Genomic DNA, 12,312 nt, shown 5'->3' on the forward strand with positions numbered 1-12,312 from the left:
GCTTTGCTGGTATCAGCGAAAGGCATTATTTTTATGCATGACATCTTACTTCTGAAAAGGCATCTTCATTAGAGCCCCAGACCTCCTAAGTAAAGCAATCATTTTTAAAACTTTCAGTGTTTTCTTTTGCTGGGTGCTCGTATCTTCTTCAAAACCAGCTTAGTAGAAAGTAGTAATTTGTTTTAGAAAGAGGAAGGCTGTACGGACTCCTAAAGGAAGTAAAAGTAAAGAAATGAAGGACACAACTCTTTGACAGATTAACCTGCATTAACATGAACATGCGTACAGCTAATGACAGCTATGCTTTCCCTTACTAAAAAAAACTATTTGTTTTCATAATGGCAGTAAGTCATGATTAATACTGACAGTGCATATTGCTGCCTAAAATATTTTTTTTGAGAGATCAGTGAATTAATTTTTTATTAAATGCTGCAATATGCTTTAAAAAAGATAAGGCTCTGTGATTTTATTTTTATATCTCTTCCTCACTGAGGTCATCAATATAGTCTGTAGTTGAAACCAAAGCTAATTTCCCATCGAAAAGTTGCTTAGTCAAATTCTGCTTGGAGGTCAAACCAAGTCAGGTTTGTGGAGCTGTCATGTGGGGAGTTTCTCTGCCACACGAGTCAGTGTCCAGGTTATTTTTCTGGTTTATAGCACTTGAAAGATTTGCAGTTTTCAAAGGCTGGTATTTATTAAATGATCTCAAGGGTAGAGTACTGTTTTAAGTTTGACAAATCAGTCACAGTAATTATTTGTTTTTAGGAGGTCATCCATTTTATATACTAGTTTACAGGAATAAAAAGATTTGATAGGAGAAAAAAAGAATCCTGCAGTTCAGTGGAGTTACTGAGCTAGAAATCAATTTTCTACCCGTCCAATTGCAGGCCATGGTCTGATAAGTTTACATTTTTCGTATTGAACTTCGGCAGCATATAGCATGTGGATCTCAGAGAAGTTGTGAAATGGGGCACAACAAGGAGCTCAAAGTTAATAAAATGACAAGTTGTGTGTGGAGAGGGAAAGAAATCAGGACCTTTGCCATAATTCACTCTTTGATAAAGACAGCTAGACTGCAGCAGCAGCCTGTGCGGGACGAGATATCAGCTTGCCATCCCTGTTACACGGAGGACTGTGCTTAACACTGGTGATGCTAAACCCCAAAGACTGCCTTCTTAAGAGCTCTGAACTGCACCTCTGCCTCATACTCACTTTAAGTGACGAGAATAAACCTACTTTACTGCAGTTTTTGGGCTGTTTCAGGGTCACTGTATGAGAGTCAGTGCTAAAGGTGGGGGGCGTTGTTTTTTCTTCTGTCTTATCAACTGGCAACTGCTAATATTAAAGTGAAATAGTACACTCACGCTGAAAACTTTGGCGTCCATCACAACTGCGACTGAAGCAATCATCTCTAAAAAATTCAGTCTATGACTTCCTCCCTTTTATTGCGGCTTTGTCCTTGCTAATGTGTTACTGATTCTTTATGAGTACTGATGATAAAAACACCCAAGAGTAAAATACTATTGCCCTGTTTTTGTCATTTCTTTCACTGAGAAAAGCTATTGAGATTTGTATTTAGAAAGTTAGATGTTGCTGTTCTGCGTTCGGTTGTTCATGTTGGAAACACAAATGCTCTAAACAGATATTTTTCATGGTATAACCTTATTTGCAGAAAATTCATATCTGAATTATTCCATCTTGCCCAGCATTTTCATGGCTATTGCTTTCTTTAACAAAATCAAGGTGGTCTTTAGAAGTCTTCTATGTGAGGCTTTGTAAGTGAAAGCCATGCCCCAAAACTGAAAAGGTTAATTAATGCAGCTAGATGGATGTGAATGAACTGAGTAATAAAAAGGCACAGTGAGATGACTGTCAGGTTGAAGCATGAGTGATAACTTTCCTTTGCACTAATAAGATAGGAACCTTTTACAACAGTGTTTTCAGTTGCCAGGTGGCATTCAAAGGAGCCACGAGAAAACAAATGCTGGACGTGGCGCAATCATCACTTTCCAGCCAGTCACATAATTGGGAATGTAATATAACCTTTAGTCAACAATAAAATTAACCTTGATTCCAGACAAATATGTGTATGTGCTGAGAAAGTATCTCTGTTGTGGGTGCCTTTTGCAAGCAGTGGATTATTAAGGAAATACAATAACCTAGCTGCAAAATGAAATTGGATTGTTGCCTCTCAAAATAGAAGACCCTCTTATTCTTGGTTGTTCTTAATAACATGCAGCCACTTGGTTGGGTAATTCAATAAAAGGCTTCCTTTCCAACCTGTTTCCCTTCGCCTTCATTTGCTGTGTGATTTTTTTCAAACTATAGGGTTGAAATTGGCTTTTCTTACACTTCCCTTTATACATAGCTACCTCCTATAGACATACGAAGATGTATATGTCCTTAAATAAAAATGTGTCTATAGATAGTAGTAAAATATGTTAGCCAATTTGTTCATCTGATTAATTTTATGAAATATTCAGTATTGTAGCTTTAAATAAAATAACACAGAAAAAGGTGGTCAGTTATGCAATTTAAACACCCCTGACCCTCTAAAAAAAAAAAAAAAAAAAAAAAAAAACCAATGCCACACTTTGGGGTTTTTGGGGTTTAAAAAACATCCAAGATTTCCATTTAGGAACCATTTGCACTGTTAAGTACGGTGAATATTTAGTGGGGCAGGAAGGGTACTCTCAGTGTGGTTCTGCATGCCGTAGCCTGAAATTGATTATCATTTTGAAATAAAGGGGATGGAAAACCATGAGAAAACTTGAGAGCAAAAAGTGTTTGTGACTATTGAAATGTTTTCTCTTTTTTGCAATCAGGGTCACTGCTATTACCACGGCAATGTACGAGGGTACCCCGACTCCTCAGTCAGTCTCAGTACCTGCTCTGGACTCAGGTGAGCCAATATTTCAGTAATACTTGAGCTCCTTAAGAAACCGTCCTGGTACTCGTTGAGTTTTTGTCTTGCCTTTTTCTGAACATAAAAGCTGTTTTTAATAGCCGTTTTTCAAACGTTGGTGCATTCTCTGTAGAAATATTTTCCCTCTGGTTGCCCTGATGAGAAAAAAAGAAATAGACAATGCAATGTGGGGGCTTTCCGTGACATCCCTTCCCTCTTGCTGCCCATCCTTCCTGTACCCTTTTGCAGCAGTGCGGTATTTGGCACATTTGAGGGCTGGCAGTGCCTGGTGGCCCTCCAGTCCTCCTTGTCCTCAAAGCTGTTTCACCAGCGATGGCAGGACTGCTTTGCAGCTGCGAACTCATGTACCATCCAGCAGCCTTGTCTTTAGGAGAGTTTGCTTTATAAAAGTGGCTGTGGAGCTCAATAAATTGCGTTCATGGCAGGTATGATGCTCAGCATTAGGATTTTAGCTACTTGTTAACAGAAGAATAGCAGATCCTCGTTGCTGAAAACCAAATCTCTTCTGAGTTTGAGAAAGGAACAGGCTGACAACGTATTAAATACACAATGGACACAGTTCAGGAAACAATTATCTTCCTTACTTGGACAATCAGAGACTGGTATTTACTCACAGAGCTGTTCCAAATCACAGTAATTAACTGTAAATTGGCTCTAGTGTTCTCCCTGGAAAACCCAGTTTTCCTGTCAGATTTCCAGCTGTCTCAACCTTTTCTGGGTTTGTTTATTTTATCCACAAACAGCATGAGTAGCTGGGGTCTTTTTTCCTTGATTTTGCATTTTGTGCAACAGTGGTATTATCAAGGCTTTTATAACGGAGCTCTGGGACAGACAGCAGCAGAGAGTTACCAGGACCCTTCTCCCCGTCTGAGGGACCCATTTACTGTAGTGGATGGGATTCCTCTAGCTCATTTCCACACAGAGAGGGCGTTTTACAGGTCCTTCATATATATCTGGCATCTTCCACAAGTTTACTCTAATTAACCCCTTGCATGGACCACGGCAGTCCGTGTTCAGCAGTTGTTCTCACAGTCTGTAAAAATACAATGTAATGCTCTCGGTACTTTAAGCACTGCTCAGTTAAAGGGATTGCATACTGCAAGGTCCACAGGGAAAAATTGCACTTTGTGAGGCAGGGTCTGCACCAATGTCTTCTTCCGGAGCTACCTGAGAAATGAAGAACTCTCAAGAGAAATTACTTTTCTCCACATTAAATGCATTTTATTTCTTCTCTAATGTGCTCATTTTACATTTCTCGAGCTCACAGAGTCATTTCTCAGTTTTAGGTAGTCAGGTATGCCAAGGCAACATATGCCGGCAGTGACATTTTTCTCTCATCTGGCATGATCAGAGATAAATCCCCCAAATGCAAGCTGACAGTAGTAGGCTCCTTCCCCATAGGAAAAGTGTAGCGGCATATTTTTCCGTACAAGTTTTCAGAAGTTTCCCTGCCAATGCATGTTTTGCTCTAGCAAGAGAACAAGGGAGGGCGCATCTCAGTATCAGTGAGGACGTATCAGTATTTAGCTGCTGCATTCACTGCTGAGGTTGGTTAAGAGAGTGTCCATGAGCAATAACAGTTTGTGATAAGGATGCTTGTTGACTTCACAAAACTTGTTTCACAGCCTGATAGCCAATGGTCATAACTTCCAATCATTACCTTGCTTGATCCGAGCCAGCGATGTCTGTTCGAAAGGCTTCATACTGCACTGGCAGCCCCTTGAACCACCCAGGCCCTCTCACTAAAACTCATTAGGCATTAAAGGCCAGGTGGTGTGAAATCCCATGTAGCTGCACTGAGGTCCTGAGAGCGCTAAGCATCTTCCAGAATCAGGCCCATAGGCCACTGTATACCTCCGCCACCAAAACATCATTGTGGCAATGCATCCCTTGAGAATTTGTGTGGAAAGATCTAGTTGAAGATGTCCCCGCTCATGGCAGGGGGGTTGGACTAGATGACCTTTAAAGGTCCCTTCCAACCCAAACTACACTATGATTCTGTGATTTACAGCACGTGATCCAGTCTGAAATAATATGAGGAGAAATAGGACAGTTCAAAACTACTTCATGGCTTACTTTGCTGGTGACTTTACTGGTATTACAGCTTGAAAGAATAGTTATGGGCAGGGCAGGGCAGGGCAGGGTAGGATAGGATGGGATAGGACAGGACCGGACCGAATAGCCTAGGCTAGACTAGAATAGGAGGATGGGATGGGATGGGGTGGGATGATGTACTTGCCCACCAACTTGCTGGAGTAGGCACTCTTATTCACAGCATCATAAAGACTGCAAGCTACAGGGGTAGAGCCATAAGACACCGTGTGGCCATGGAGCCCTGGGTGAGGACAGTCCCTCGGGCGGGTGTTTCGCTTGCAGCAGCCAGTGGAAGGAAAGACTGGTCTCGTTCTCAGTCTGTTCCTGGCTTTGTGACAGTTTCTAAGTGAGTTGGACAAATCTCTCTGTCTCAATTTCTCCATCTGTGAAATTCATTTAATGATTCTTACCTACCTCACACAGCTGTGCATGGGACTAAAGTTTAAGTGCCTGAAAAACATCTAATGAAAGGAAGTGCAAGCTGTTAGCTCACTGAAATCTCAGAGCGCTAATATCCTCCCACTCCTACTAGACACGCACCTTGGGCATTGTTCCAGGTGTGGATAGGTAGGGACCGTGTCTTTTCCCCCAGATTAGGAGAGTTCATTAAAAGACATGAAACTAGTCATAAAGAATAGGCTCCACATTTTAGCATGTTCTGAAGCCCGAGTGCTCAGCGGTAGTCAAAGAAGCAAAAAGGATCATAGGAATTACTGAGACAGAAATAGAGGATAGAACAAAAAACCCTCGTTACCACTTTATAATCCATAGTGCACTCGCATCTTGAATTCTGCATGCAGTTCTTGTTTTCCCCTCCCCATCCACATCTCAGAAAAGGAAGCATTATATCCAGAAAAGGTACAGAGAAGGGCAAAAATTATGATCAAAGGTGTGGAACAGCTTTTATCCAAGGAGAAAAAATAGACTAGGATTTGTCACTTTTAGAAGATGACGGAGGAAAGGGGTGTGATGAAACAAGGTTGAATGTCTTGCTGAAGAGGGGACAATTACTGAATATTTTTCATAACCCCAAAATTAGGAGACATCAAATGAAACTTCAGAGCAAAGGAAAGTACTTTTTTGTTCATCACATAACGAAGCTGTGGAGCTCACTGTCACAGGTGGGCGACAATGCAAAAAGTATCAGTAGGTTCAAAAATGATGAGCCAGTTCGGGGAGGGCAGTTGGGGGAGCCTCTCCAGGGCTGTAAACCCAAAGATGTCCCTGACACTCACTCCATCAGAGCTGGGGGTACCAACTTGGGTGTGCTTGTTATGTTATTATGCCTTACCCCTAAGGATGGACAGGGCCAGAGATAAGGTGCTGAGCTGGAGCGACCTTGCTCTGACCTACTGCAACAATCAAGTTCTTACATACAGTGCAGCCACATCGTTGAGTATTTGAGATGTCATATTAGCTTGTCAGCATGATATGTGCAATGTCCTGCATGTGGGTCGGGGCACTCCCAAGCACAAATGCAAGCCGAGTGGAGAATGGATTGAGAGCAGCCCTGAGGAGCAGAACTTGGAGGTGTTGGTGGATGAGAAGCTCACCATGAGCTGGCAAGGCCTGCTCACAGCCCAGAAAACCACCAACATCCCGGGCTGCATCCACAGCAGCGTGGCCAGCAGGGCGAGGAGGGGGATTCTGCCCTTCTGCTGCGCTCTGGGGTGACATCACCTGGAGGACTGCATCCAGCTCTGGGGTTCCCCACATAAGAAGGACATGGACATGTTGTAGTGGGCCCAGAAGAGCTCCACAAAGATGGTCTGAGGGCTGGAGCCCCTCTGCTGGGAGGACAGGCTGGGAGAGTTGGGGGGGTTCAGCCTGGAGAAGAGAAGGTGAAAAGGGGGAGACCTTATAGGGCCTTCCAGTGCCTAAAGGAGCTCCAGGAGAGCTGGGGAGGGACTCTTGATCAGGGAGGGGAGCGATGGGGCGAGGAGGAATGGTTTTAAACTGGAAGAGGGGAGATTTAGATGAGATACTAGGAAGAAATTCTTTGCTGTGAGGCTGGTGAGCCCCTGGGGCAGGTTGCCCCGAGAAGCTGTGGCTGCCCCATCCCTGGAGGTGTTCAAGGCCAGGTTGGACGGGGCTTGGAGCAACCTGGGCTGGTGGGAGGTATCCCTGCCCATGGCAGAGGGGTGGAACTCGATGATCTTTAAGATCCCTTCCAACCTAAATCATTCTATGATTCTATGATTACTCTATGATGAGCTACAGGAAGAATCAATTGTGAAATCTGCAGACTAAGACAGTTTTGACTAGTCTATGTTTTTCAGGCAGATAGAGGGGGTGAGATATAAAGGTAAGAGAGAAGTAGACTGTGTTCTCTTAGGCACTCACTTATTCCAGCTATGTTACATCCTCTCAGACATAACATTCCAATGCCTCTCTTCACGTAGGATCACAATGGCATAAATAGTTGGATTTACACTGATAGCTGCCTAAAATGCAGGTTAGAGGAGAATATAATCATGCCGTAATCTGTATCCTGCTGGCTCTTCCAGAGGAGGAAGAGCTGAATGACGGAGAGGAGATGGTAAATGCTGAATGCACGAAATGGGAACAATGGGTAATCAGGATTTCCGTCGCTTCCATCTGGGTAAGAAAGCCAATTAGACTACCAAAGCTTGTGGGAAGGTAAAAGCATGAAAAAGTCAAGATGTTTCCTTCCTGTCCTCAGGAAATACCCCTCTGTTTATCTAGCTCAGAGGCTCTCAAGCTTTTAGCAAATAATTTTGGCCTGTAGCCACCACAGACATCTTCTGTGATAAATTTGTATAGACTTGAATGATTTTTTTCCCCTATTACTTTCTCTGCAAGCACAGAACCTAGCAAATACACACAAAAATGCAGCCTGAAGAGCACAATGTCCATGGTCCAGGGCCTGTCAGGAGATGCTGGCACGAGGACGTGCAGCTACAAAGGCATCTGCAGTGACCTCTCTGGTGGGGGGAGCTCGAGAGGTGCTCTCAGAAATGGCTCGGTAGTTTAAGGATACAAACCTCACAGGAAACCTTTTCTTTCTAAACCAGCAAAATGCTCTTGAAAATCCCAAGAATCCTTTGGAGTTACCCCAATTGCTAGATAAATAAGCCCATTCTCACATACAAAAAGTATTCAGTCATTGGCCAATGGAATCCTGGGCTGCCTAGGGAAGAGGGTGACCAGTAGGTCGAGGGAGGTCATTCTCCCCCTCTGCTCGGCCCTGGGGAGGCCACAACTGGAATACTGTGTCCAGTTTTGGGCGCCCCAGTTCAAGAGGGACAGGGAACTGCTGGAGAGACTCCAGTGAAGGGCAACCAAGATGACTGAGGGAGTGGAGCATCTCCCTTATGAAGAAAGGCTGAGAGCGCTGGGACTCTTTAGCCTGGAGAAGAGAAGGCTGAGGGGAGACCTTATTATTGCTTAGAAATATCTAAAGGGTGGGTTGAAGGAGGATGGAGCCAGACTCCTCTCGATGGTTCCCAGTGACAGGACGAGGGGCAGTGGGCACCAGTTGGAACATAGGAAGTTCCGTTCCAACACACGGAAACACTTCTTTACAGTCAGGGTGACAGAGCGCTGGCACAGGCTGCCCAGGGGGGGGGGGGAGTCCCCTTCTCTGGAGGTTTTCAATACCCGCCTGGATGTAGTCCTGAGTGATGTGCTCTGGGCAATCCTGCTTTAGCAGGGGAGTGGGACTAGATGATCTCTAGAGGTCCCTTCCAACTCTGGAAATCCTGTGATTCTGTGATTGTCCAACCTCACCGGCGACTGAAGGATGCTGCGTCCACTGTAACGGTGATGGGGATAAGGCCCCAGAACTGAACAGAGAGTTGTTTTTAATGGGATTACATAGTTATGCTACATGAGACCACCAGTTCCAGAGCCATTCATTTTTCAAACAGTCTGTCTGAACTTACTGCATCCCAGACGCAGTCAGCTGAAGAGGGGATTTAAATATGACACTCCAGACATCAACTATTTAAAAAAGGAATGGAAGTAGGAAACCAGTGAGAACAAAATTTAAATTCCTCACGACTCCTCAAGCATGATTTCCCCACAGAAGTGAAGATTTCATCCAAAAAAGAAGTTAGGAGAAAATCCCACTTGAGAAAAGCATTGGTTTGGATGTGTGCTTTTTCTCCATGCTTTCTGAAGAGCTTTTAGTTCATATAAACATCTCGCATGGTTTGTAAGTTATCTGACAGTAGTGAAACTACTGGAGGTTTTTGAGCTTAACGTTAAAAAGCATTTGGCTTCTGGGGTTTCATAGCTTCTGTATTCTGGCTGTTCAAGTGGTGAAAAGCTCCTGGGTCACGATCACCTCTGTGGTCTGAGATGAACACTGTCCCCATTCTTTGACACTTGTGTGCACGCTGTCCCCGGGTGCACGGTAATGTCCCCAGTGTCCCTGCTACGGCCGGGACAAGCATGATAGGTGATCTGTACCCGGCTGTTTGAGGCTTTTCTCCTTCAAGCCTGTGTCTGACAGCACTTGTAAGCCTTAAGGTGATGTGCAAGTTTGAATCAAGCCTTTTCTTATTGTCACGCCATTTGCTGCACAGTGCCATAAAATGTGCTCACTAAATTGGCACTGATGCCAACGTCTCTTTCCTTCTTCATTTTTCTCTGCTTTCCCCAGTCTCTCTTGTCACCCTCCCACTTGTGCTCACATGTGACACTTTCTCTGATAACACAATTACTGTTTCTTGCAACCCAAATGCTGGACATGAAATTGCATTATCGCTTTCGATTCAAGTAACTCCCTGCTTAAATTCCAGGCGTCAAAGTCGCAGAACAATATGCATTCACACTGGGCACATCTGTCTTGCCCTGAGAAAGGATTGAGTGTGTGCTACAGTAGTCTCTGGGTACGACTACATTTTAGGTGCTGTGCTACAGAATATATTTCCAGGTTAATGAAAGGCATTGGCTGGAATAAAACGTATTTGACTAATGAGGTGCCTGCGTGAGAACACCCCTACCACTACTGCAGTATGTGAAACCAATAATGCTACTGCTTTAACCTTCCTTTGAGAAGCTGCCCTTTGTTGATTTGGGTCAGACTTGTTATTTTAATGGAATCCTGATGCGCAGTATAGGAGGATGAAGGTATTACTTGGGTCCTGTGTGATGCTTTTCATCAACAGATAATTATTGTTTGTGTTTGCTAAAATGTACCCCGTTTTAAAGGTGGGGAACAGATGCAGAAAGATGTGAATTGCCTGTCCAAGGCTGCCCAGGGGCAGTGGTGGAGACAGGAATACTTCTGCTTCCCGAGTCCAGCTCCCACTCTCTGTCTTTCCCAGTACTGTAAAGTTAAAGAATGACCAAATTGTTTGGAAAATATCTAAAGATCACCAAGCCCATTAGAAAAACAGTCGATAGATCATCTTGTTCACTTATCCCAATAGTATTCATCTGCAACTTATTAAAACAGGCTAAAAGTGAAGTGTTCCTTCGCTACTTCATTTTTCTTCCTCTTTTGTTTGTTTGCCTGCTTACTTGCCTGGGAATTTGTTATACAAAGTCCTGAGAATGTAGAATTGATACGAAGGATAAATAAAAATCCCCTATCACTTTATGGACCACCTTCTGATATCATGAGTGCTGAGAAACACTGCAGCGAGGAACCGCTGTATCTCCATCCCGAGCACCACGAGAGCAACGCTCCAGGGCCACAAGGCCCCAATTCGGTTACCCGTTCACCTGAAATTCCCATTGAAATCGGTGGTGCAGTTGCAGGATCAGACCCTTTACTTTAGAAGCTGTAGCATTAATTATGAAATGAAGGTCCTGTAGGTTTTTAGGTGACACATGAGTGCTGTGCAGCCTTTTGCTGTGTCTGTGGGCCGAGACAGACTTAATGTGAGTATGTGGGGTGTAAGCATGACAGCCCTCTATAGTCTAATTAATTTCTTACAAACTGAAAACATCTACATTCCTCTTCCAGCGGTAATAGAGCTTTTTATTATTATTGTTTAGAAATGAGTATAACTTCGAGCTTCATTAAAACCAAATGTTTAATTGCATTCATGGGTATCAGATTTATTGATTTACTTAACTTTCCCTGTATAGCACAGCAGAATAATATATCACAGTTTCATATAATGCTGTCATAGCCAAGTTTTACTTCAGCATCACAATTTCTCAGACAAGTATGCATTGATGGTTTATGTTGGCAGGGCCTTTGCTTCTGCTGACAAGTTGGAAAAGAAAAATCCCATTTATATTTTGAGATTTCCTAAAGCCTGTTGATTTATGAAATACGACTGGCCTTGCATGAGGTTTTGTTTTGGTTTTTCTTTTTAAGAGAAAAAATATCACATTTTACTTTATCAATGATTTAAATAGTGGAATTATTCCATCAAATTACACTTCCCTAATTGAGAGATTCCTGGCAAGTGAAACAGCAATTAATGAAAATTTGATTATTTAATTTATGTTTTGATTTCTTCTTCTTTGAGGTAGAGTAAGTTGTCCCATCATAGACCATCTCATATACACATTTCCTGTGTCTCCATACGGCATATAAGGGCATACAGTAGGCAAATACCGAGTCGTCTGTGATTAGAGCTGATTAGCAGCAATGTGGATGTGGTTTATTTGGTGCTGACCACCAGACATGAGCAGGGTTCAAACCCTGTTGACAGGTAGCGTGAAATATTAGCTCAGGCTCAAGACCACACTGAAGCTGCTTCCAGTTGGCTTGGAGCCTGTGAACTGATGTCTGGACACACTGTATGATATAGATATTTTTTTTCCTCCCTCTCTGCTAGCAGTGATGAAAAGGAGAGCCCGATAGGGGTTGAATTGTCTCGTGTCTTTCCTGCCCAGCTCATTCGCAAGATCTTTCTGACTTCCCAGCATCACCGTGATTTGGGACTGGGGAAAACACAGATGCCATGAATTAAACACCTGGACACCACAAAAATGTATGCTTTATATTGCATTTTTCCCAAATATTTATAAGCTTGGGAATTCTGGTAGTCTTTTGCCTGGTAAAGGTAATGTTAGAAATCCCACAGATTTCAACAGGAGAAGATGGTCTTAAAGAATAGCCACTGCTTGGGCACCCACAAAGCTGCTGAAATCCTTTTGGGGTTCCTTGTATCGTTTTTGGTTGAGGTTCTGTAGTTTAATTTACTGTTTATTTGTTCCATTGGAAAATGTTATATTATTTAACATTAATTCCTCCTGAAAAATGGAAAAGTTGGACCATCTTGGTCTGTGGGGAACTCTTCAGGAGTGTGAAGAACCATGTTCAAGAGGAAGACACAGAAATGGCATAGGAGCGACAGAGGCTT

The 12,312-nt window shown here is 43.2% G+C and overlaps 1 protein-coding gene across 2 annotated transcripts in view; it reads left to right on the forward strand.

Moving 5' to 3' along the window:
* ADAM12 (ADAM metallopeptidase domain 12) overlaps window positions 1–12,312 on the forward strand; it is a 190,780-nt gene that overhangs the window by 107,047 nt on the left and 71,421 nt on the right. For both annotated transcript variants that reach the window (XM_009892720.1, XM_009892721.1), the window contains exon 5: window positions 2,826–2,902. In XM_009892720.1, coding sequence (XP_009891022.1) covers window positions 2,826–2,902 — 77 coding nt within the window. The remainder of the gene's footprint in view (window positions 1–2,825; window positions 2,903–12,312) is intronic.

The sequence above is a fragment of the Charadrius vociferus genome, unplaced genomic scaffold (assembly GCF_000708025.1).
Source record: "Charadrius vociferus isolate BGI_N301 unplaced genomic scaffold, ASM70802v2 scaffold38, whole genome shotgun sequence".
NCBI lineage: Eukaryota > Metazoa > Chordata > Aves > Charadriiformes > Charadriidae > Charadrius > Charadrius vociferus.